The sequence below is a fragment of the Eretmochelys imbricata genome, chromosome 14, assembly GCF_965152235.1.
Source record: "Eretmochelys imbricata isolate rEreImb1 chromosome 14, rEreImb1.hap1, whole genome shotgun sequence".
NCBI lineage: Eukaryota > Metazoa > Chordata > Testudines > Cheloniidae > Eretmochelys > Eretmochelys imbricata.
The window spans coordinates 41,546,893-41,574,081 of record NC_135585.1 but is presented as its reverse complement, the minus strand read 5'-3'; the positions used below and the strand labels follow the sequence as shown (position 1 = coordinate 41,574,081).

The window sequence follows — 27,189 nt, the reverse complement described above, 5'->3', positions numbered from 1 at the left end:
GAGCCGCCCCCCAGCCGCTCCTGGGTCCTACCGATCAACCCACCGATCTGCAGGCCCCTGCCCCAGACCCTGCCCCCTGGGGCCCCACCTGCCCTGGGCACGGGCAGCTTCTCCCAGCGCTAGGTAGACCTCCTGCCTCGAAGCCACAGGATCACTGGGGGGACAGAAAGAAGCCGGGAGATCCCGGGGAGCGGGGAGAAGGGGGCTTTCCATGGGGGCTGGGGGTTGTTCCAGAGAGCCCCCCATGTCTGCATGGACACAGGGGTGATGGGTTCGGGTCCTGGTCCTAGAGAGGCTGCCCGGGACACGTTTCTCGGTGACACCGTCCGACTCAGCGTGTGAGTCCCTCGAGTACAAAACTGGTACACGGAGCCCTTTGCCAGAGACGGTCTCTTGTCTCCACACCCCCATCCGCGGCTACCAGCCCTGGGCTGGAGCTACCAGCTCTGCTCCCCCGGCTCTCAGGTCAGGGAGCTGCCAGTGCCACGGCAACAGGTTCATTCAGTGATTTGTAGGCCCGGATTCACCCATCCCTGGGGCTCTAGGCAAACCCCCCTCATGTCTGCCCCCCAGGGATTCATAGAATCATAGACTATCAGGGTTGGAAGGGACCTCAGGAAGTCATCTAGTCCAACCCCCTGCTCAAAGCAGGACCCATCCCCAATTTTTGTCCCAGATCCCTAAATGGCCCCCTCAAGTATTGAACTCACAACCCTGGGTTTAGCAGGCCAATGCTCAAACCACTGAGCTATCCCTCCCCCCCAAAATAGGAAAAGGATTGAAACAGCCATTTTTAGAGACATACATTTATTTCCAGGAAAGAAGAAATGGTTAAAATACCTTCCACTACCTTTTTTTGAAAAACTTACTTGCTTCGCCCAACGTGGGGCTCGAACCCACGACCCTGAGATTAAGAGTCTCATGCTCTACCGACTGAGCTAGCCGGGCTGCTTGGATTGTTAGATTTCAGCTTTGAAATCTAACTATCATCCTGGCAAATTCATATGTTGACTCCTTTCCATACTTATGGCTCTGCCTGCTGCCCCCACCCTGAGCACCGGCTCTGCACTCCCCTAGGAAAAGGCATAAGCATGGGAAGTAGGGGCCACCCCCTGACCTCATGGGCTCCACCAACTCCTGGGGTCCAGGCCACCGGCCCTGGGGGATCTACCACCAAACTCTGGGGTTCCACAGCTGCCCGGGGTCCCACTGCTGCCCGGGGGGCTCTACAGCTACCCCAGCTGTGGCCCCAGCCTGGGGCGGTGAGGGGTACAGACAGGGGTAAGGAGGGTACAGCTCAGCACACCCACGCTAAAAATTGTTCCAGCACCACTGGGAAATGGGCCACACAAAACTTATTCCACCTGCACTCAGGTCAAATGAGTGCTTAGGTTTTTTCTTTAATGCTTCTATGGGTATCCAGGAGATGGCATTGGTGTATCACAAATTTCCTCAATCCTTTTTTATCAGCAGCTTTATACAGCTGATTCATTTCAATAATTGTATTTCATCATTAGCCCCTCCTATCGATTGGGACACCCCCTTTTAAGCAATTTCTCTCAATGTCCCAAAGTTATACCATGGTTTATATTTTTTTTACATTTCTTCTTCTTTGTGCCGGACGATTCCTAGAGTGCAACATTTACAGTGAAAACCAACAAAACCTTTATAACCTTCTAAATTTAGAGGACATACTCCATACATTCTTTGATTGTACATAAGCATTTCACCTTATTTAGGACGTACAACAGAAAAAGAGACATTTTCCACATACAGAAGGATATAGATCTGATTCACAATCACACACTAACAAAGGTGCGGATTTTAATTTGGGGGGAAAGAGATGATTCACAGTCTATTTGATTTAGGAAAATGATGTATAGTTTATACTTTCAGGTGAAAACACTTTGCATAAACAACCAGGGTGTGACACTTGCTTGGTAAATTGGAGTTCCTTTTAGCTAGGTTGGGAGGGAGAAAGAGGTTTATACAGAAGCAAATTATGAGATATTCTTGTCTAGGAGATTAACAATAGTCTCATTTAGACATTTCAGTTTCTATTTCTGGGGAGAGGAACTCCCGACTGTGGTGGATCTATGGATTCTTAGACAAGGTGTCTCACATAATATGAACCATTTTCTTGCGGTCTTTACTTCTTAGGTGGATCCTATTTTGCGATAAACAGAGGCGGACTTTTCTATTTTTCTGAGGGCCAGAAGGAACAAGTAGCTATTAATCATTCAGAGGCATATCTGTTCCCTACATCCATCACAGAGCCAAGGGTGAAAGCTGAAAGCCAGAGTCAATGGGTGAGCTGGAAGCATGATCAGGAAGCAGAGGCAGGGATTGCAATGGAGAAGGACAGGAACTAGACAATTTGGAGGTTCAACAAGGACAAGTGCAGAGTCCTGCACTTAGGCCGGAAGAATCCCACGCACTGCTAAAGGCTAGGGAACAACTGGCTAAGCAGCAGTTCTGCAGAAAAGGACCTGGGGATTAAAGTGGATGAGAAGCTGGATATGAGTCAGCAGTGTGCCCTTGTTGCCAAGAAGGCTAACAGCATAGTGGGCTGCATTAGTAGGAGCACTGCCAGCAGATCGAGGGAATTGATTATTCCCCTCTATTCGGCACTGGTGAGGCCACATCTGGAGTACTGGGTCCAGGTTTGCCCCCACACACACACACAAAAAAAGGATGTGCACAAATTGGAGAAAGCCAGCAGAGGGCAACAGAAATGATTAGGCGACTGGGGCACATGACTTACGGGGAGAACCTGAGGGAACCGGGTTTATTTGGTCTGCAGAAGAGAAGAGTGAGGGGGGATTTGATAGCTGCCTTTTGTAATGGGTTCTCTCATCGGGACCCCCTTGGGACTGTCACTTGATGCACTAAGATACCACTGAGCCTAACCCTTCTGCCAGCATGGGCACCCCATGCCAGTGCCTTGCTGAGCCAGACTCTCCAGGCCTCCTCCAGCACAGACACAGAGATAGGGCCACACCCCTCTACAGAAAACAGACACTGAAATCAGCTCCTCTCTGGGGTGACTCAGTTAAAGGGACTTACCTCAGCACCCCAGTGTACAGCCCCAATGGGACCTGAACCCCAGAAAAATCCATCTTAAACTGTATAAAGTTTTATACAGTATAAGTTTCCATTATTCACCCTCTTTCTCAAGGTAAAGAGAGATATGCATAGACTGTTTGCTCCCCAGGTAACAATTACTTACACTGGGTTTATTAATAAACAAAAGTGATTTTATTAAGTATAAAAGGTAGGATTTAAGTGGTCAAAAAAGATAACAGACAGAACAAAGCACGTTACTAAGAAAAATGAAACAAACAAACCAGGCTAAGCTTAATACACTAAGAAACTGGTTACATGTAATATCTCACCCTCAAAGATGTTCCAGTAAGCTGCTTTCTCAGACTAGACTCATTTCTAGTCTGGGCCCAATCCTTCCCCCTGTTCAGTCTCCGTTAGTTCCAGCAGACATCTTGGGTGGTAAGCAGGGGTCTCCTCATGACCCTCTCTATGTCTTGCTTCACACCCTTATATAGATTTGGCCGAAGGCAGGAATTCTTTGTGTTCTTGTTTAAACATTTCCCCCAGCCTTGTGGAAAAATATCAAATCCAAGATGGAATTCCAGCATCAGATGACACAGACACATGTCTTCACATCACCCCTCCTCCTCACAGGTCCCACAGACTTACAGGGAAACAAATCCATTCACAGCCCATTGTTTCTTGCTTAAAAGTCATCAAGTTCCTGAAGTACCATTAATGGCCCTCACTTAGCATAACTACAACAGGACCTTAGATTTCTACTTCATATTTCTAACTTCAGATATAGAAATTATACATGCCTACAAACAGGATGAACACATGCAGCAGATTATAACCTTTCCAATGGTATGTCACATCACACATTTTGCATAAAGCATATTCCAGTTATGTCATATTCATTTTTCCATAAAGAATATGGAGTGCAACGTAACACCTTTAAGTACCTAAAGGAAGGTTCCAAAAAGGATGGAGCTTGGCTGTTCTCAGTGATGGCAGATGACAGAACAAGGAGCAATGGTCTCAAGTTGGATATTAGAAAACACTATTTCACTAGGAGGGTGGTGAAGCACTGGACTGCGTTATCTAGGGAGGTGGTGAAATCTCCATCCTTAGAGGTTTTTAAAGTCTGGCTTGACAAAGCCCTGGCTGGGATGATTTAGTTGGAATTGGTCCTCCTTTGACCAATGATGACCTCCCGAGGTCTCTTCCAACCCTATTTTTCTATGATTCTAACTGAAGCAGGCAACTGAACACAGGAGCGGAGTGGGGAGAAGTAGAAGCAGAAAGCAAGAAGCAGGACCAAATGCAGCTACAGACATGGGACACATTGAGCCTCCAGCAAGCTCCGGCTGGTGCTGGGTCATGTAGTAGCTAGCTCCACCCCTTCACCAATCAGGAAGTACATCAACCAGGCACACCCTACCAGATGCCCAGTGAGCTGCTGGGAGGTGGACCCTGCTGCACTGGGATCACAGACAGTCACAGCTACTGTAGGGAAAGACCAGGTGTTTAGGATTTTTCAGAGTTTGGATGCTCTTTTAGCACATCGTTGGAGAAGTGAGATTTTCATGATAGCAGGGGGGAATTTTAATTGTACTCCTAACAAGCGATTAGCTAGGAATCCTGGAACCGCATCCACTGTCTGCTCAGTGACTATCAACTCTTTTAAGGGTTCAAATCCATCATTTTTTTCTTTTCTTGTTTTCACTGTGTTTCGTGTACCGATTTTATTAAAGTTCTTTTTAAAAGTCAAAAATCTCTCCTTCTTGTGGGAATTCTCTGATGCGTGAGTTCCCACTGAATCTTTTCTCACCACTGGCATATTTCTAGGGTATCTCACTCTTGTGGATTCTCCGATGTTTAGTGAGGTATGAGTTGTTACTGAAGCTTTTCCCACAGTCCAAACATTTATGGGTTTTCTCTCCCATGTGAATTGTCTGATGCATAATAAGGTGTGATTTCTGAATGAATCTTTTCCCACAGTCCAAACATGTATGGGGTTTCTCTCCCGTATGGATTTTCTGATGTCTAAGAAGGGCTGATCTCTGACTAAAACTTTTCCCACAGTCCAAACACATATAGGGTTTCTCTCCTGTATGGATTCTCTGATGTCTAAGAAGGGCCGATCTCTGACTAAAACTTTTCCCACAGTCCAAACATGTATGGGGTTTTTGTCCCGTGTGCGTTCTCTGATGTATAATAAGGTGTGAGCTCTGATTGAAACTTTTCCTGCATTCAAGACATTTATACGGTCTCTCTCCTGTGTGAATTCGGCGATGTTTAATAAGGTGTGCACTGTGACTGAAACTTTTCCCACACGCAAGGCATTTATAGGGTCTCTCTCCCGTGTGCAGTCTCTGATGCGTAATAAGGTAGGAGCTGTGATTGAAACATTTCCCACAATCCAAACAAATATGGGGTTTCCCTCCCACATGATTTTGCTGATGTTTACTAAGGTTTGATCTCACGTTGAATCTTTTCCCACACTCGAGACATTTATAAGGTCTCTCTCCTGTGTGCACCCTCTGGTGTGTAATAAGGTCTGAGCTCTGAATGAAGGCTTTCCCACAGTCCAGGCATTTATAAGGTCGCTCTCTCATGTGCATTCTGCCATGTTTAATAAGGCCTGAGCTCTTACTGAAGGTTTTCCCACAGTTCAAGCATTTATACGGTTTCTCACCTGAGTGGTTTCTCTGAAGTGTAACAAGGTTTCTACTCACATTGAATCTTTCCCTACTCTCAAGAAGCATATAGGGCTTCTCTTCCTTGTGATATGTCTGTGGGGCTGTGGTTTCCTTGGGATCTTTGCATGCTGCCCCATATTGAATGGATTCATCCAGTTTCCTCCTCGGATAATTTCCCAGCTGCATAGCTGATCTGTGTCGAACTTCCCAGGCTTTTCCCTGTTCCAAGCCCTGGGAAAAATTCTCTTCAGCTCTTCTCAAAAACGTCTCCTGCGGTTCCACTTGCTCAGGACCTTCCTGCTGCTGATTCTCCTCCTTGTTGTCACTCACTGTCCTATCACCTGCTGGGAGAGAGAGAACCCAGGAGTCACTGCCTGTGCCGGGGAGAAAGGACCGCAAGGGGAATAGCAAAGAGGGAAAACACAACACAGTGACTGCTGGGGAGCTGGAGACATTGGATTCTGCCTCCACATCCCAACCAAACACTCCCAGGTAAATAAAGTCAGGGAGGAAATTCCCGAGAGCTAACAGGATGAATGGGAAGCTGTGACTGACATTTGCCGGGATGATATGACACCAGAACTGAGGGCTCTCACTCACCGCACATTTTGGGAGTCCCAGTTTTTCCTTCACTCGCCAGATGTTTCTGTCACGGTTTCCCTGCCCCCTCACCTGTGCAGGTGCCTCTTGGGCTCTCCCTTTCCTTGGCAGCCTGGAGATCCGGGACCCAAGGCTCCTCCCCTCCTTCCAGCCGGGCGATCAACTCAGGTTTGGGAATGGGGAATCCTGCAGAAGGGGTGAAATCAGGCAAGTTCAGGGCGCATGGAGTCTTGGTGGAGTATCTGTCATAAAGGGCATTCCCTGAGTTTAACCTGACCCCGATTTGTGCTGGAAGGGGTGATGATGTGGAATGTAAACAGATGAGGGACAGGGTCACTGAGCCCCCTTGGGAGCGGCAGACATGTAGGGAGATAGTGGGAACCGACATGGTCTCACTAGGAGTTCCCAGGATCTGTGCCCCCTGGGGGACAACACATCTAGATAGACTTACAAGCAGTGCTGGGGAGGAGCCAATGGTCATGGTACGTAGGTATCAATGACACAAAGGAAAGTTAGGATAAGGTTCCTGGGGGACAAAGTTAGTCTGATAGGTAAGAGATTAAAATTCATTCTCTGAAATGCTTCTGGTTCCACGCGCAAGGCCAGGAAGACAGGCAGAAATGCAGGGTGTCAATGCATGGATGAGATGATGGCATAGGAAGGAGGGATTTAGCTTTATTAAAAACCGGGGAAGGAAGAGACTCTATAAGACGGATGGGCTCCCACTAAACCAAAATCAAACCACACTGCTGGCATGTGAAATTAAAATGGTTGTAGAGGGTTTTTCAAACTAAGGGCTGGGGAAAAGTGGCCAAGTGCGGAGGAGGAAACGGTTCAGGCAGAAGCATCTCTTAAGAATGAATTTATTAAAAAAGTGACTCTATACCCTAGTACTGAGGGTAGGGAAGGAGTTGACAAAGTACAGATAGGAGCTAGAGAGGAACAGTTATGCAAAAAAATGTCCTATTGAAACATAACACATGACGGCAAGCATATTGAGAAAATGTACAAATGCTTACACACAAATACATATGAATGCTTACAAACAAATGCTAGAAGTCTACAAATACTAGGATGGCTGAACTAGAGTGCCTGGGTTAAAGGAGGTTATTGATATAACAGGCGTTGGGAAACACGGCGGAATGAGGATAATCAATGGGACACAGTAATACAAGGGTACAAAATATATAGGAACAATAGAGTAGATCACACTGGTGGGGCAGTGGTGCTATTATATGATAAATAAAAAACCCAGAGTCAAATAGGGGGTTCCAAAGAGGATGGCTCTAGACTGTTCTCAATGGTAGCAGATGACAGAACGAGGAGTAATGGTCTCAAGTTGCAGTGGGGGAGGTTTAGATTGGATATTAGGAAAAACTTTTTCACTAAGAGGGTGGTGAAACACTGGAATGCGTTACCTAGGGAGGTGGTAGAATCTCCTTCCTTAGAGGTTTTTAAGGTCAGGCTTGACAAAGCCCTGGCTGGGATCATTTAACTGGGAATTGGTCCTGCTTCGAGCAGGGGGTTGGACTAGATGACCTTCAGGGGTCCCTTCCAACCCTGATATTCTATGATTCTATGATCTAAAATGAATCCAACTGTAAATGATGGATAGAAATTCCAAGCTTGAAAAATAGGAGTATAGCAGTAGGAATATGCTACTGACCACCTGACCAGGATGGTGACGTGACTGTGATATGCTAAGGGAGGTCAGAGAGGCAGAAGAAAATGTAAAAATAATGGGTGAGTTCATCCATCCTCCTATTGACAGGATAAATGTCACCTCAGGGTGATTCAGAGACAACATTTCTAGACACCATAAATCAGAGGTTCTCAAACTGTGAGCTCCATTCAGGTGGTCCACGGACAGTTCCCTCTGAGCCAGTGTTTCCCAAACTGGGATTTGCGAACCCCTGGGGGGTTGCACAATGTTACAGGGCATTCTCTGGGAAAAATTCCTTAATGGCGGACAGAGCTGTCCCTAGGGACCCCGGGCACCATGGGGCCAGCAGCCTGGAGCTTCGGGGGCTTCCAAGAGCTAAGAAGATCAAAGCAAGCACATCCATCACACTGAGATGTAAACTTCAAGACTCCTTATAAGAAATGGAAAAGGAGGTAGATTTTTTTTAACTGTTTTTAAAATTAAATAGGCTGCTAGTATTGTTTTAAAATTCTTATGAAGAACAAGTTTAAGCTTTGTTGTAATGTGCATGGTTTGCCTGGACTGCTCCAGACCTGAATGCTTGTGTAGGAGGAACTCCTTGAGTTGGCTTCTTAAATCCCTTCCTGCTGTCTCACATCTGATACTCCTTGATGAAACATAGGAGCCTTGTCTTATAACAGGCTTAATCAAAGTGATACGACCTACAAAAGTGAGATCGTGGAAGAATGTTTCCATTTTCATAATGTAATAAAAATACAGTAATGATAAATAATAATAATAGTGTGTAATAAGCATGTAATAAAACCAAATTTTATATTTCCAAGATCATTGCTTTTCTAATTTATGCTCAGGTAAGGGAGAAAATCTCTGGAAATATTCATTTTTAGGAGGGGGTTTTCGAGACTTGACATTTTAGTAAAAGAGGTTTGTGGGTTGTTAAAGTTTGGGAACCACTGCTCTAAGCCTAAGAGTATTCCCATTGACTCTTAAGTAGCAAGCAGCACTAGGTTTGGTGGGGGTGCTGCTAGGTGTTTTGTAGGATAAAGACCTTATTTGCAAGCTCTTTGAAGCAGGAATCTGTCTGCAAACTCCAAGCCATGTGTTAATGTGCTCCAGGACCTATAAAAACTCAACGAGTCCACTGTGAGTTTTTGAGTTGGTGACACCCACAATGTGAAACCAGGAGAACTTTGCCTGTTTCTACAGGGCTCTGTTGCATTTGCACAGCGTGGGTCCTAAACAATCATTTAAACTCCCCCTCATCAAGCACTTGATATTTTACTTCACTTCATATTTTCAGTGTTGTTACTGGTTTGTGATTTTGTTTTGCTCTTTGTGTCATGTTGTTACTTATTTTTAATGTTCTATGTGTGTGAAGTATTAATCAAATTTAGAGTGGACATTTCAGAGAAATTGCAAATGCCTTTTACTCTCCTTTCCAGTATCAGAAAATATTGCATTAATATTTGCGATGAGAGCATGACTATTTCTAGTTGACTCACAGATTTGTTTAGCATCTTAAAGCTGAGCTATCTGTGCAGATAATATGCATGTATGAGGAACAGTTAATTAGTAAGGGTTTTTTTATATAGTGCTTTTATCCAAAGCGCTTTACAATAGCTTTACAATCAACATTTGGAAAGATCATTAAGTGTCTGCCGAGATCCTCAGCAACATTCACATGGTCCATGAAAAAAACATTTGAGAACCACTGCCATAAATTATTGCTTCTTGGAGCAGCTAGACCTCGAGTGCACCAGAGGAGAGGCAATTCTTGATTTAGTCCTAAGTGGAGGACAGGATCTGGTCCAAGTGGTAATTGTAGCTGAACTGCTCAGTAAAAGTGACCTGTAATATAATTAAATTTAATATCCTTGTAGGAGGGAATACACCAAAAAGTCTAACATCAGTACGGGCAAATTGGTTGAAACTATGGTAAAAGAAAGAATGATCAGACACATAGATGAACACAATATGTTGGGGAAGAGTCAACACAGCTTTTGTAAAAGGAAATCATGCCTCACCAATCTATTAGAATTCTTTCAGAGAGTCAACAAGCATGTGGACCCACCACAGTAACATTTAACTTTAACAAGGGAAACAACAAGAGAATGAGGATGCTAGACAGGCAAAAATTAAAAAGAGCAGTCCCCAGGGTAAAATGCCTGCAACATGGAGATTACTTAAAAACACAGTAGGAGGACCAAAAAACTGCCACCATGGCTAAATAGCAGAGAAACAGAGGCCATTAGAGGCAAAAAAACATCCTTCCAAATTTGGGAATCCTGGTGGGGATAATAGGAAACTTGGGCAAGTTAATTCTAAAAGTACAATATGGCAGGCCAAGAAAGAATTCAAGAAACAACTTGCTGAAGATACAAAAATTAACAGTAATTTTGTTTTTAAGGACACATGAAGGAGGAAGCCTACCAAACAGGAAGTGGGGCCACTAGATGACAAAGACTCTAGGAAAACAAAGCCACTGTAGGGAAGGTAAATGAATTTTTTGCATTGGTCTTCACTGCAGACGGTGTAGGGAGACACTCACATCAGAGCTATTCTTTTCTTTGAAGCCCATATTTGTCCCACATTGATGTTTCAATAGAAGATGTTTTAGACCAAACTGATAAATTAAACAGTAATAAGGAACCAGGCTCAGGAGGTATTCGCCCAAGAGTTCTCAAGGAACTAAAATATGAAATTGCAGAGCTACTGATTGTAGTCTGCACTTCAGCCTTGGTACCAGATTAATACACACAAGAGGAAGTATTTTTTCACACAACGCAGAGTTAGCCTGTGGAACTCATTGTCGATGTATGTTCTGATGGCCAAAAAAGTATAACTGGGTTCAAAAAAGAACTGGAAAACCTCACGGAGAATAGGTCCAGCTAGGGCTATTAGCCAAGATGGTCAGGAACGCAACCCCATGCTTGGAGTGATGGCGAACATCTGGCTAACGGAAATTGGGAATGGAAGACAGGTGTGGGTGACTCCAGAATTCCTGGTCTCACCCCAGAGCCTGCACCCCCAGCCAGAGCCCTCACCCCCTCGCATCCCAATCCTCTGTCCCAGCCCTAAACCCCTCATCCCCAGCTCCACCCCAGAGCCCACCCCCGCAGCCAGAGCCCTCACAGCTTTGCACCTCAACCTTCTGTCCCAGGCCTGAGCCCCCTTCCACACTCCAAATCCCTTGGCCCTATCCCCACCACATGAATTTTGTATGTGCACCAACATGAAGGTGATGTGTCACACATCCCCTCCATATTGGTGCACATAACAAAATTCATTCCACTCAGGAGTGGGAAAAAAATATAGGGAACACTGAGGCAACTGTTATGTTCTCACATTTCTGATACCCCCATCCCACTGGAGGGAGTATGGAGATGAAAGTCTATCTCACACTGGAGCTGGGGACTACACGACCCTCCCCCCCGAATCCAACTGACCAGGGAAGAACCTAGAGTCAGACATGCAGATCCCACAGCTTCTAATAACTTAGGGGACAGGAATCCCTTACCCAGTGAGGTCACCGTCTTGTAGTTCTCCTGCATGACGTCCCTGTAGAGAGCTCTCTGAGCAGGGTCCAGCAGAGCCCCCTGCCCCGCAGTGAAATACACAGCCACCTCCTCGAAGGTCACCGGCATCTGAAACAAGAGTCCCCAACTCAGCACCTGCTGCTCCAGCCACAATTCATGGGGGAGAAAGGTCAATAAGATGGAAGCTCTGGGAAAGCCAGAGTAGCAGAATCCCACCCCAACCCTGCTCAGAGCAGCCAGGAGGCTTCAGGTGGTGGGAGAAGGCAAGAGCTCCTTGTCTCCCCAGCAGATGGAACAGGGCAGGCTCTTCTCATTTCCCACTCGCTTGCCAGCCATAGGGAGATGCGGGAAGCAGAGCTCTGAGCCAGGGACAGGAATCCTGACAGCTTCCCTTTGTATTTCACAGCACCCTTTGGCCAGTAGGGTTAGGGTCCAGAACTGGGAGTCTGGTCAGTTTCCCCAGCCCTGCCCAGGGGGGTGTTTCCTGGTTCAGAAATGAAGGAATGTTCCCCCCGACCATGGGCCTGTTCAGAAAATCATTTCCCAGCAGGTTTGTCACACGCTGGCCCCCCCCGCCTCACCCTGCGTGTTTCCTGCCCCTCCCCCTCTACAGCAACCCCCCCCTGCAGCTCCCTGAAAATCCCCTACCTGAGCTGGCTCCATCACAGCCATTTCTCTTCCCTGTCCCCTGGACGATCTGGAGCAAAATGTGGACATGATTCCTCAGCCTGTCAGGGCGAGAGGGGAGGTTACAGAAAGGGCTTGAGTTCACGTCACACCCCAATTCCCCCCAGGATCTCTCCCTGCGGACAGACGCTCTGGGCTCTGCCACGCTGGGAAAACCCTCAGTGGCTTTATCACAACACAGGGTAGGGGCAGTGACAGGCAGGCAGAGGCTGATCCCATTGGTCCATCCACACTCATCCCCTGCCAGAGCCAGCAGTGACTCCGGTCTGACACCGGTGTGGGCGAGATCTGAATCCTGCAGGGAAATCAGACCAGGGCCCTGGGGAGCCTCGAACACTCAGGAGACAGACCCCACACCAGTATGGGTGTATCTGACAATAACACATCGGGAGCAGGGTGTGTGTCTGTGGGGTGGGGTGGGCTGGATATTTGCCTTGGTGCTTCTGAACCTTTGGGAAGAAGCCTCCACCGACCCCCAAAACATCATGGACTATTTGCAGTAAAAGATTTCCCCTCTAGCTGCTGGGTGGGGCAGCCCCTCCCCCTCTCCTGCCCATGGGGTGGGTGAGCTGCCCTTGTATCTCTCCCTCTCCTTCTCCCCGACCCCTCCCTTCCCCAGCCAGTCTGCTCTTGCTCTCAGTCTCCCCCCAGCCTCCCCTCCCCACATCCCCCGTTTCCCTCGCAGTGACCCCCCACTCAGTTTCCTTCTGTTGCAGCCCTGTTCCCATCCGCCCCATAAGTCTCCCCAGATTCTCCTGCATCGCCCCATCCCCTTCAGCGCACCCCCACCCCCATCCCATCCTGCCCCTCACACATCCCTGCTCTCCCTCAATATCAGCTTATCTGCACCCCCGCCCCGCGCACACCGGGGGCTGGCGGCAGCTTTCCCGGGCCCGGGGCAGGGAATCGCAGCCGGCTCCGCGGGGAGCAGCCCGGGGCCAAACCCGCCCCCTGCAGCCCGGGGGTGACGGGGGAGGGGCGGGTCTCTCTTACCTTCCCTCCGAGCGGGGCCCCCCGGGGCAGGGGCCGGGAAAGGGGCCCTGGCAGGGCCGTCCCCAGCTGTTCTGGGGCCCTACGCAGCCCCTCGTGCGGGGTGTGGGGGGCAACGCCTCGGGGGCGGGGGCGGGGCTGGCTTGGGGGCGGGGGGAACCACTCAGCGGGGGCGCGGCTGGGGCCGGCTCGCTGCACTTCCCACCGCCGGCGAGTGCAGGCGCGGCCCCGGGGCAGAGCTCTGGAAGTGGGGGCGCGGCTGGGGCGCGGCCCCTGGGGAAGAGCCGGAGCAGGGGCTGGAGCGGCACGCAGCTGTGCAGGGCACCCGGAAGTTTAGCGCCCCAAATCTCCTGGTGCCCTACGGAGCTGCCTGCTTTGCCTAAGGGTAAGGACGGCCCTGGCCGGGCTGGGGGCTCTGCCCTGGGGGAGGCTCCCGGGGAGCAGCGGGCAGGGCCCGGCTGGAGGTTCCCCTCTCCCGGCTGCAGCCCGGGCTCCGGGCTCCCAGCACCAGCCGCCGGGGCGCGGGGATCTCGCCGGGAGCCTGGGAGCCGGAGTCCCCGCAGCGGCTGCGAGTCACTTCCTGCGGCCGGGCCCGAGCCCCGCGATCCGCCCCCCAGAGCCGCCCCCCAGCCGCTCCTGGGTCCTAGCGATCAACCCACCGATCTGCAGGCCCCTGCCCCCTGGGGCCCCACCTGCCCTGGGCACGGCAGCTTCTCCCAGCGCTAGGTAGGCCTCCTGCCTCGACGCCCCAGTATCAATGGGGACAGAAAGAAGCCGGGAGATCCCGGGGAGAAGGGACTTTCCATGGAGGCTGGGGGTTGTTCCAGAGAGCCCCCCATGTCTGCATGGACACAGGGGTGATGGGTTCGGGTCCTGGTCCTAGAGAGGCTGCCCGGGACACGTTTCTCGGTGACACCGTCCGACTCAGCGTGTGAGTCCCTCGAGTACAAAACTGGTACACGGAGCCCTTTGCCAGAGACGGTCTCTTGTCTCCACACCCCCATCCGCGGCTACCAGCCCTGGGCTGGAGCTACCAGCTCTGCTCCCCCGGCTCTCAGGTCAGGGAGCTGCCAGTGCCACGGCAACAGGTTCATTCAGTGATTTGTAGGCCCGGATTCACCCCTCCCTGGGCTCTAGGCAAACCCCCCTCATGTCTGCCCCCCACCCCCAGGAATCCCAACTACCCCTTGCCCAGCTGGCTCCCCCATGTGGGCACTGAGTGCTGGTCCCCATCCAGAGCCTGGATGTCAGCGGCAAAGCTCCGGCCGGCGTGGTTCAGGTCGTCCTGGTGCTCTGCCCATTTAGGATAGGCTCCAGGGTCAAAATTTTTCCTGGGGGAACGGGGATTTCAGCGCCACTCACTGACTGGCACCCACTTTGTGGTCAGCCCTGGCTCCACTGGATCCCTCCAGGGTTAGGAGTCTGGCAGAGAGGGGCTGGGGGGGGAGTTGATTCAGTAACTGTTGTGGCCAGAGGGGTCTGGGCCCTGCTCAGAGAGAGGAGGCCCCTCTCCATCGCTCTTTGTTTTCCAGCCTAAGTCATAAGCTGCTGCCTCTCCATCGGGACCTGGGAGCCCGAACTGCACAGCTGCTGCTCCCCAAGCCGGGTCTATGCTGGGGAGAGACCCTCAGCAAAGCCCCCTCTGTGCCCGGAGCATCTGAAGATGTTCACTGGGCCAGACGAAGAGACTGACTCAGCAGCCCAGGGGTTGGGGCACCTGCCGGGGTGAGCCCCGTCCCCTTTCCCAAGGACTCTGTAATGACACCCAGCGTGTCCCAGGTTTAGCAGGAGAGATTGAGGGAGCCCGACGTTGGATGATCTCCTGGCCCAATGATGAGAGCATCTCCTTTGAGTGATATTTAATCACGGGTAGTTTTAGTAAAAGTCACGGATAGGTCACGGGCAATAAACAGGAATTCACGGAAGCCTGTGACCTGTCCGTGACTTTTACTATAAATACTATAAATCTCTGCTTCTGGGGCCCCACTACTCTGGGGGGGGGCATGCTCCCGTGGTGGGGGCTGATGGGCCTGAGTGGCCCACTGCTCTAAGGCCCCCCAGCGACAATTCTCCCGATGGCTTCTGGGGCTGCCCCTGGGCCACTGCTCCGGCCGCTCCCGGGACCACTGCTTCTCGGGCAGTCCCTGAGGCTGGCCCCCCAGGACTGATGCTTGGACACTCTCTGGGTGTGGGAATGTTGTTCGTTCAAGCAAAATTTATGTCCAAAAATACGTCAGAGGCCCCTGAGTTTCCTGGAATCCTCGGCTCAGACATGGCAGGATGTTGTAAGTAAAAGGAAGTTGGACAGCGGTGGCTTGCTGACTGATCATGGCTAGGGTACTGGTTGACAGAAGGGGGCTTTCTTGATCAGGGCAGAACATTAATCATATTGGGATACCTCGGGATGAAGTGCCCAAGTTCCCTGCAGTGTAGGCATAGGTCTACTGGTTCCTTACTGTGGCAGTACAACAGGGTTGAAGCTGGTCAGCCAGTGCGGGTTGAAAACTGGATTTCCTAGTCGGCATTCAGCCAGGTGATCGACGGTGATGCACAGCTTGGCCACAGCCTCTGGGTTGATTGGGGGCTCTATCTGGCATGGGAAATAGGAATGTTCTGCTGCTTCGTTCCATCTAGTGCCAGCTGCTAAGGGTTGGAATTCTGCAGCGAACCTGGTAACTGGGCTATTCCCCTGGCATAAGTCCTGAAGTGTGTTCTCAGCAGAATGGGTGCAATTTGGGTCATTGAAGACAGCCACCACGTCTCAGCTGAATTCCTCAAGATGCCCCGGCAAGGAGCTGGAAGTTCTAGTGGGTGGAAACACCCAGACTAGGGCTTCCCTCACTAATAGGCTGATTATGAACCCCACTTGGGCCTAGTCACTGGGAAATGAACAGGGTCGTAGCATGAACAGGAGCCTGCCCTGATTCAGGAAGCCGTGAAATTCCCTGTGGTCGCTGTCTAACTTGGCCAGCAGCAGAATCTTTAGTTCCTGAGTGACCTGGGCTCTGGGTAGTGAGGCCTCAGTCTGGGGTGGCAGCCTCTGAAAGGTATCCATTACCTTCTGAGAAGAAGAGGAGGCCTTACTGGAGGCCAATTTCTCAGCCAATCAGGTCTCCGGTTTTCTCTCTTGGGTGGCTCACACTGGCAGGATCACAATCAGGTTGTGGGTGGTTGTGTCTAAAGGTCAGAACCATGAGGATGACCAGGCACCTGGAGGGGAGAGTGGAATCAAGCTGGAGACAAGAATCAGGACCACAGGGCACGTGGGGTCATAGTCAAGAGCAGAGCTGTAAGCATAAAAAGGAGTCAATATATGAATTTGCCAGGGTGCCGGATAGATTTCAAAGCTGAAACCTAACAAACTCGGCCTATATATAATAGAATCCAACAGAATCCCTTGTATTCAGTCCAGGGAACATTAGCTTACTAGTTTTAATGATGGGTTCTTTTCAGGTCCATTTTTAAGTTGAACTGTGTTTCTCACATCAGGACACATGCTTATCCTCAACCAAACAACCATTTATTAATTCACCCAGAGTCACATCAATATACAATCAGCAGTTCACCACCAAAGTGCAGAAACAACCAAAGTGCTAGGTGTATACAACACACACAACAGTCTTGCTAGCATTGAGGCTCAGCAGTTATATCAAGTAGCAAAGTACCAAGATTTCTGATTACATTGACTTGTGACCGTCAATTCTAAATTCCTAACACATTTATCACACTTCCCAGGGTGCACTTGTCTGCAAGGCACTTTGAAGAGTGTGGTTAGTACAGTTTGACTGGACTAGTCTGAAAGAGACAAGTTTAGAGTATTAAAAACAAGTGCTAAACACAATTCTTTTCAATTGTTTAGGCCAATTTGCTTGGGCTTAACAAAGAAGTTAAAATATGATTACTTGACGTCTCACTACAGAGCACAGGCTCAGCAAGATAACTCTCAGTAATTTATATGAAAGAACAGAAGGGGAAATGCAATCCTTGAAATTCAATCTCACCACTTCTTATCCATATAACCCTGGGCTGGGGGAAGAGTTCTTTCCGCACGTCTTGTCCAGGAGTGAGTCATACTTAGGAATTTTTCACTTTCTTGTTGGGTTCAGCCAACTCTCTTTAGCACATGGTGACTTCAGTTTATATAGCCTAGTTTCAGGGCTCATAGGAAAGGGCCACACACACATTCCTACTGGACTCAGGTCAAATGAGTGCTTAGGGGTTTTTTTGCTGCCTCCATTGGTATCCAGTTGGTGGCGTCAGTATATCACAATTTACTTCAATACTTTTTTTTAATCAGAGGCTTTATACATTTGATTCATTTCAAGGATTGTATTTCATCATTAACCCCTCCTATGGATTGGGACAGCCCCTTCTAAGCAATTTCTCTTAATATCCCAAAGTTATACCATGGTTTATATCTTTTTATATTTCTTCTTCCTTGTGCCAGACAATTCTTAGAGAGCAACATTTACAATGAAAACCAACAAAACCTTTATACTCTTCTAAATTTAGAGGACATACTCCATACATTCTTTGATTGTACATAAGCATTTCACCTTATTTAGGACGTACAACAGAACAAGAGACATTTTCCACATACGGAAGGATGTAGATCTGATTCAGAATCACAACGCTGACAAAGGTGCGGATTTTAATTTTGGGGGGAAAGAGATGATTCACAGCATATTTGATTTACAAGGAAAACAACGTATAGTTTATTCTTTGGGGTGAAAACATTTTGCATAGGCAAGCAGGGTGTGACCCTTGCTTGGTAACTTGGAGTTCTTTTTAGCTAGGCTGGGAGGGAGAAAGAGGTTTATACATGAGCAAATTATGAGATATTCTTGCCTAGCTGATTAACAGTACTCTCATTTAGACATTTTAGTTTCTATTCTTGGGGAGAGGAAATCCCAACCTTGGCTGATCTATGGGTTCTTAGACAAGATGTGTCATATAATATGAACCATTTTCTTGCGGTCTTTACTTCTTAGGTGGATCCTATTTTGCGATAAACAGAGGCGGACTTTTCTATTTTTCTGAGGGCCAGAAGGAACAAGTAGCTATTAATCATTCAAACACATATCCGTTCCATACATCTCTCAGAGCCAAGGGTGAAACCAGGGATAAAAAGCTGAAAGCCAGAGTGGGTACGCCGGAAGTATGGTCAGGAAGCTGAGCCAGGGGTTGCAAAGATGGAGAAGGAAAGGAACTGAAGCAGGCAGCTGGGCCCAAGAGCAGACTGGTGAGAAGCAGAAAGCAAGAAGCAGGACCAAATGCAGCTGCAGGAGTGGAACGTATTGAGCTTCCAACGAGCTCCGGCTGCTGCTGGGTGATGTAGTAGCTAGCTCCACCCCTTTACCCGTCAGGAAGTGCAATCAATCAGTCACACTCTGCCGGGTTAGCTGTGCCCAGTGAGTGGACCCTGCTGCAACAAGATCCCGGACAGTCTGTGCTGGTACTGTAGGGAAAGACCAGGTGTGTGGGTTTTCTCAGAGCTTGGGTGCTCTTTTAGCATATTGTTGGAGAAGTGAGATTTTAATGTTGGGGAGGGGGGGCAATTTTAATTGTGCTCCTAACGAGCAATTGGCTAGGAACTCTGGAACCGCATCCACTGTCTGCTCAGTGATTTTCAACTCTTCTACAGGCTCGAATCTGTCATTTCTTTTTCTTGTTTTCACTGCGTTTTATGTACCGATTTTATTAAAAGTATTTTTAAAAGTCAAAAATCGCTCTCTCTTGTGGGAATTCTCCGATGTATAAAAATGTAAGACCTCCCACTGAATTTTTTCCCACCATTGAAGTGTTTCTAGGGTATCTCACCCTTGTGGATTCTCCGATGTTTGGTGAGGTAGGAGCTGTTATTGAAGCTTTTCCCACAGTCCAAACATTTATGGGTTTTCTCTCCCATGTGGATTGTCTGATGTGTGATAAGGTGTGATCTCTGAATGAATCTTTTCCCACAGTTGAGGCACGTGTGAGGTTTCTCTCCCGTATGGATTCTCTGGTGTCTAATAAGGGCTGATCTCTGACTAAAACTTTTCCCACAGACCAAACATGTATGGGGTTTCTCTCCCGTATGGATTCTCTGATGCATAATAAGGGCTGATCGCCGAACAAAACTTTTCCCACATTCGAGGCACTTATAATGTCTCTCTCCCGTGTGGGTTCTCTGATGCATAATAAGGTGTGAGCTCTGATTGAAAGTTTTCCCACACTCAAGACATTTATAGGGTCTCTCTCCTGTGTGAATTCGCCGATGTTTAGTAAGGTGTGAGCTGTGACTGAAGCTTTTGCCACAGTCCAAGCATTTATGAGGTCTCTCTCCCGTGTGAATTCTCTGATGAATAATAAGTTGTGATCTCACATTGAAGCTTTTCCCACAGTCGAGGCACTGATAGGGTTTATCTCCCGTGTGGGTTCTCAGATGTGTGATAAGACTAGAGCTCTGATTGAAACTTTTCCCACACTCAAGACACTTATAGGGTCTCTCTCCCGTGTGCAGTCTCTGATGCGTAATAAGGTAGGAGCTGTGATTGAAACATTTCCCGCAATCCAAACAAATATGGGGTTTCCCTCCCTTGTGGTTTTGCTGATGTTTAATAAGGTTTGATCTCACGTTGAATCCTTTCCCGCACTCAAGGCATTTATATGGTCTCTCTCCTGTATGCAGCCTCTGGTGTGTAATAAGGTGTGAGCTCTGAGTGAAGGTTTTCCCACAGTCCAGGCATTTATAAGGTCGCTCCCCTGTGTGCATTCTGCCATGCTTAATAAGGTCTGAGCTCTTACTGAAGGTTTTCCCACAGTCCAAGCATTTATAGGGTTTCTCGCCTGAGTGGTTTCTCCGACATTTAACAAGCTTTCTACTCACATTGAACCTTTTCCTACTCTCTAGTTGTTTATAGGGTTTTTCTTCCTGGTGATATGTCTGTGGGGCTGTGGTTTCCTTGGGATCTTTGCATCCTCCCCCATACTGAATGGATTCATCAGCCCAAGAAATGAAGCAGTTTCTCAGCTGCCTCTCTGACCTGCACCAATTTCCCCAGGCTTTTCCCTGTTCCAAGCCCTGGGAAAAATTCCCTTCAGCTCTTCTCAAAAACGTCTCCTGAGGTTCCACTTGCTCAGGATCTTCCTGCTGCTGAGTCTCCTCCTTGTTCTCACTCACTGTCCTATCACCTGCTGGGAGAGAGAGAACCCAGGAGTCACTGCCTGTGCTGGGGAGAAAGGACCGAAAAGGGGAATAGCAAAGAGGGAAAACACCACACCGTGACTGTTGGGGAGCTGGAGACATTGGATTCTGCCTCCACATCCCAACCAAACACTCCCAGGTAAATAAAGTCAGGGAGGAAATTCCCAAGAGCTAACAGGATGGCTGGGAAGCCGTGACTGATATTTGCCTTGATGCTACAACACCTGCTGACTGCGGCCCTGACCTGCGTGAGATGGGGAAGAACTGGGGGCTCTCGCTCACAGCACATTTTGGGAGTCCCAGCTTTTTCCTTCACTTGCCAGATGTTTCTGTCTCAGTTTCCCTGACTCCTCACCTGTGCGGGTGCCTCTCGGGCTCTCCCTTTCCTTGTCGTCCTGGAGATCCGGGACCCACGGCTCTTCCCCTCGTTCCAGCCGGGCGATCAGGTCAGGTTTGGGAATGGGGAATCCTGCTCAGGGGGTGAAATCAGACCAGATCAGGATGCATGGAGCATTGGTAGAGTATCTGTCTCAAAGGGCATTCCCTGATTGTAACCTGGCCCTGTGCTGTGCTGGAGGGGGGGATGTGGAATCTGAACAGACAGGGACATAGTCATTGAGCCACCTTGGGAGAGGCAGACATGTGGGGAGGTGGGGGGAATTGACTCCCACTAGGAGTTCCCAGGATCTGTACGCTCTGGGGGGACTTGCTGATGCACACACAGCTCTGGAGTTAAACCGCTGCCTATTTCCAAATCTGCAGAGCCCAGAGCCCTCCCCATGGATGGAGCTAGTCCCAGGAAGGGAGGAGAACAAGGATTCTGTGTTGAGTGAGCAATAATACAGGCAGGACAATACACAGCTTCCGCCCCCTTGAAAGCTGGAGAGATGGGATGAATTAGCACAGTCATTAGAATGCAACATGTTATTCACCTGCCTCACGGGCAGCTGGCGCATATGGCATATGTGTGTGTGCGATTCAAGCAACTCACTGCCCTTAGAGACAAAGTACAGGGTGTGGAGGCCAGAACGCCTTAACTGGAGGAGCAAAGGGAGACAGAGAGGTACAAAGAGGAGACTTTTAGTGACATAGTAGAGTGATCCCACCTCCTGTCCAACAGTCCCTGTGCTGTTGAGGAAGATGAAAGTCTTGGGGCTCGAAAGCATCACACTGGAACAGAGGGGACCATAGTTGGGACCTACCTTCCTGATGATGTCATGATATCCTCTGCCACTGAGGATACCGCTTGATGGGTGACCCCAATTATTAGGAAGAGACAGGTAATAGTAATGGGGGATTTGAATATTAGAAATATAGATAGTTGTGTTTGTGACAACCAGGAGAACCACATAGTGCATTGCCCACTGGATGCAAAGGTAGTAGCTCTCACAAGATATCTAGATAGCCTTACAAGTAATGCTGGGGAGGAGCTGATGGTCATGGTACATGCAGGTATTAATGACACATAGAAAGGTAGGACAGCGTTCCTGGAGGCCAAAGTTAGTCTGCTAGGTAAGAGATTGAAGTCCAGGACCTCCATGGAAGCATTCTCTGAAATGCTTCCAGTTACACGCACAAGGCCTGGAAGACAGGCAGAACTGTAGGGTCTCAATGCATGGACGAGATGATGGCGTAGGAAGGAGATATTTAGGTTTATTAGGAACTGGAGAACTTTTGGGGGAAGGAAGCAACTCTATAGGAGGGATGGGCTCCCACTAAACCAAAATGAAACCAGACTGCTGGCATGTAAAATTAAAAAGTTTGTAGAGTGGTTTTTAAACTAAGGGCAGGGGGAGAGCCTTGGATCAGGTGAAGACATCCCTTAGGGATGAATTTATTAAAGAGGTAGCTCTATATCCTTGTTTCGAGGCTAGGGAAGGAGTTGGTAAAGTACAGGTAGGAGCTAGAGAGGAACAGTTACACAAAAAAGTGTCCCATTGAAACGTAACACATGAAGGTAAGCATATTGAGAAAATGTACAAGTGCTTATATACAAATGCTAGAAGTCGACAAATACTAAGATGGCTGAACTTGAGTGCATGGATTAAATGAGGTAATTGATATAACAGGCGTTGCAGAAACTCGGTGGAATGAGGATAATCAATGGGACACAGTAATACCAAGGTACAGAATATATAGCCATGATAGAGTAAGTCACGCTGGTGGGGCAGTGGTGCTATTATATGATAAATAAAAAAAAACAGAGTCAAATTGGGTGAAAATCTAAAATGAATCAAACTGTAAATTATGGATAGAAATTCCATGCTTGAATATTAAGAGTATAGCAGTAGGAATATGCTACTGACCACATGACCAGGATAGTGACAGTGACTGTGATATGCTAAGGAAGGTCAGAGTGGCTACAGCAGTAGAAAATGCAAAAATAACGGGTGATGTCATCTATCCTCATATCGATGGGGTAAATGTCACCGCAGGGCATGATTCAGAGATAAAATTTCTAGACACCATAAATTACTGTTTCTTGGAGAAGCTAATCCTTGAAACCAGCAGTGGAAAGGCAATTCTTGATTTAATCCTAAGTGGAGGACAGGACTGGTCGAAGAGGTAACTATAGCTGAACCATTCAGTAAAAATGACCTGTAATGTATTAAATTTGATATCCTTGTAGGGCGGAAAACACCAAAAAGTCTAACTTCAGTTCTGGGCAAACTGATCGAAACTATAATAAAGAACAGAATTATCAGACCCACAGATGAACACAATATATTGGGGAAGAATCAATACAACTTTTGTGAAGGGAAATCATGCCTTACCAATCTATTAGAATTCTTTGAGAGTCAACAAGCATGCAGACCCCCCATAGTGACATTCAACTTTAACAAGGGAAATTACACAAGAATGAGGATGCTAGTTAGACAGAAATTAAAAAGAGCAGTCACCAGGGTAAAATGCCTGCAAACAACATGGAGACTACTTAAAATTACCATAATAGAGGCTCAGACTAAGTGTCTACCCCAAATCAAAAAAGACAGTGGGAGGACCAAAAGAATGCTGCCATGACTAAACAGCAGAGTAACAGAGGCCATTGGAGGCAAAAAAGCATCCTTTAAACTTTGGGACTCCTGGTAAGGATAATAGGAAGGAGCGCAAACTCTGGCAAGTTAATTCTAAAAGTAAAATAAGGCAGGCCAAGTAAGAATTTGAGAAACAACTTGCTAAAGCCGCAAAAATTAACAGCAATTTTGTTCCACTGCATGCATCCAATGAAGTGGGCTGTAGCCCACGAAAGCTTATGCTCAGATAAATTTGTCTCAGCCCGAAGTGCACGGGCTGAAATTGTGGAAAAGCAGCATCATTTGCCCCATAACCTCAGCCATGCAGAACACAATGCCATCCACAGCCTCAGAAACAACTCTGACATCATAATCAAAAAGGCTGACAAAGGAGGTGCTGTTGTCATCATGAATAGGTCGGAATATGAACAAGAGGCTGCTCGGCAGCTCTCCAACACCACTTTCTACAAGCCATTACCCTATGATCCCACTGAGAGTTACCAAAAGCAACTACAGCATTTGCTCAAGAAACTTCCTGAAAAAGCACAAGATCAAATCCGCACAGACACACCCCTGGAACCCCGACCTGGGATATTCTATCTACTACCCAAGATCCATAAACCTGGAAATCCTGGGCACCCCATCATCTCAGGCATTGGCACCCTGACAGCAGGATTGTCTGGCTATGTAGACTCCCTCCTCAGGCCCTACGCTACCAGCAGTCCCAGCTACCTTCGAGACACCACTGACTTCCTGAGGAAACTACAAAGAAGTATGGGCTGGATGAATGCACTATAAGGTGGGTAGAAAGTTGGCTAGATTGACGGGCTCAACGGGTAGTGATCAATGGCTCCATGTCTAGTTGGCAGCCGGTGTCAAGTGGAGTGCCCCAGGGGTCGATCCTGGGGCCGGTTTTGTTCAATATCTTCATAAATGATCTGGAGGATGGTGTGGATTGCACTCTCAGCAAATTTGCGGATGATACTAAACTGGGAGGAGTGGTAGATACGCTGGAGGGCAGGGATAGGATACAGAGGGACCTAGACAAATTAGAGGATTGGGCCAAAAGAAATTTGATGAGGTTCAATAAGGATAAGTGCAGGGTCCTGCACTTAGGATGGAAGAACCCAATGCATAGCTACAGACTAGGGACCGAATGGCTAGGCAGCAGTTCTGCGGAAAAGGACCTAGGGGTGACAGTGGACGAGAAGCTGGATATGAGTCAGCAGTGTGCCCTTGTTGCCAAGAAGGCCAATGGCATTTTGGGATGTATAAGTAGGGGCATAGCGAGCAGCTCGAGGGACATGATCGTCCCCCTCTATTCGACATTGGTGAGACCTCATCTGGAGTACTGTGTCCAGTTTTGGGCCCCACACTACAAGAAGGATGTGGATAAATTGGAAAGAGTCCAGCGAAGGGCAACAAAAATGATTATGGGTCTGGAACACATGACTTATGAGGAGAGGCTGAGGAAACTGGGATTGTTTAGTCTGCAGAAGAGAAGAATGAGGGAGGATTTGATAGCTGCTTTCAACTACCTGAGAGGTGGTTCCAGAGAGGATGGTTCTAGACTATTCCCAGTGGTAGAAGAGGACAGGACAAGGAGTAATGGTCTCAAGTTGCAGTGGGGGCGGTTTAGGTTGGATATTAGGAAAAACTTTTTCACTAGGAGGGTGGTGAAACACTGGAATGCGTTACCTAGGGAGGTGGTAGAATCTCCTTCCTTAGAAGTTTTTAAGGTCAGGCTTGACAAAGCCCTGGCTGGGATGATTTAATTGGGGATTGATCCTGCTTTGAGCAGGGGGTTGGACTAGATGACGTCCTGAGGTCCCTTCCAACCCTGATATTCTATGATTCTAAGTGAGCTGTAGCTCACAAAAGCTTATGCTCAAATAAATTGGTTAGTCTCTAGGGTGCCACAAGTACTCCTTTTCTTTTTGCAAATAAATGGTCAGTTTTCACAATGGAGCGAGGTGAATAGTGGAGCCCCCAAAGAATCTGTACTGGGACCTCTGTTATTCAACATATTCATTAATGATCTGGGGAAAGGGATGAACATTGAAGTGGCAAAATTTGCAGACGATACAAAATTGTTCAAGACAGATGAGTCTAAAGCAGACTGTGAGGAGTTACAGAAGGATCTCACTGAACCAGGAGATTGGGCACCAAAATGGCTGATGAAATTCAAGGTTCATAAGTGCCAAGTAGTGCACATTGAATATGTATAGTTAGGATTATTTTTTCCAGTGGTATGTTCTAAATTAGCTGTTACCAATCAAGAAAGAAATCTTGGGGTCACTGTGGATAGTTCTCTGAAAACTTCTGCTCAATATGCAGCAACAGTTAACAGTATGTTAGAAACTATTAGAAAAGGGATAGAAAATATCATAATGCTCCTATATAAATCCATACTGCACCCACACCTGGAATGTTGTGCCCAGTTCTGGTCGCCCCACCTGAAAAAAGGTATAGTGGAACTGGAAAAGGTTCAGAGAAGGGCAACAAAGATAATCAAGGGTATGGAATGTCTTCCATATGAGGGGAGACTAAACAGATTAGGGCTCTTTAGTTTAAAAAAAAGATGACTAAGGGGGGATCTGACAGAAGTCTATATAATCATGAGCAGTGTGCAAAAACAGAATAGAGAAGTGTTATTTATCCTTTCATACAATACAAAACAAGGGGCCACCCGATTAAAATAACAGGCAGTTGGATTAATACACACAAGAGGAAGCTTTTTTTTCCACACAATGCACAGTTAACCTGTGGAACTCATTGTCGATGGATGTTGTGATGGCCAGAAGTATAACTGGGTTCAAAAAAGAACTGGAAAACTTCACGGAGAATAGGTCCAGCTAGAGTTATTAGCCAAGATGGTCAGGGATGTAACCCCATGCTTGGAGTGATGGCAAACATGTAGCTAACAGAAGCCAGGAGTGGAAGACAGGTGCGGGTCACTCCATAATTGCCCTGTTCTGAACACTCCCTATAAACCTCTGGTACCAGCCATTGTCAGAGACAGAGTCTGACCCAGTATGAGAACTGTTATGTTCTTACGTTTCTGATTCCCCAATCCCACCGGCGGGGATATGGAGATGAGTCTCTCTCATGCTGCAGCTGTGGACTCTAGGACCTAGTCCCCCCTAATCCAGCTGAGGAAGGAAGAACCTGACCAGATTCAGACACGCAGACCCCACGGCTTCCAATAACCGAGGGCACAGGAATCCCTTACCCAGTGAGGTCACCGTCTCATAATTCTCCTGCATGACGTCCCTGTAGAGGGCTCTCTGAGCAGGGTCCAGCAGAGCCGCCTGCCCCTGGGTGAAATGCACAGCCACCTCCTCGAAGGCCACCAACATCTGAAACAACAAGTCGCCCCCATTCAGCGCCTGCTGCCCCAGCCACAATCCCACTAGTGACAGGGGAGGAAGGATAAACAAACAGAAGCTCTGGGGGTGACAGAGTAGCAGAATCCCACCCCCACCCTGCTCAGAGCAGCCAGGAGGCGTTAAGGCATGGGAAGAAGGTGAGAGCTCCTTGTCCCCCGCAGCAGATGGAGCAGGGCAGGGTCTTCTCATTTCCCACATGTCTGCCAGCCACAGGCTGATATGGGAAGCAGAGCTCTGAGCCGGGGACAGGGACAGGAATCCCAACAGCTTCCCTTCGTATTTCACAGCACCCTCTGGCCAGTGGGGTCAGGCTCCAGCACTGGGAGTCTGGTCAGTTTTCCCAGCCCTGCCCAGGAGGGTGTTTCCTGGTTCAG

General features: G+C 48.1%; 1 protein-coding gene and 1 non-coding gene across 2 annotated transcripts; both read right to left on the bottom strand.

Moving 5' to 3' along the window:
• Nucleotides 1–846: 846 nt before the first annotated feature.
• LOC144274049 (uncharacterized) lies at nt 847–26,785 on the bottom strand. Its single transcript, XM_077832746.1, is given in 6 exon segments — nt 847–5,861; nt 8,322–8,331; nt 11,176–11,209; nt 18,957–20,402; nt 20,768–20,881; nt 26,659–26,785. Coding segments are annotated over 6 exon segments (2,700 nt in total). The 3' UTR covers nt 847–4,892.
• TRNAK-CUU (transfer RNA lysine (anticodon CUU)) lies at nt 876–948 on the bottom strand. Its single transcript has one exon. It is a non-coding gene; the product is annotated as a tRNA-Lys (tRNA).
• Nucleotides 26,786–27,189: the final 404 nt, after the last annotated feature.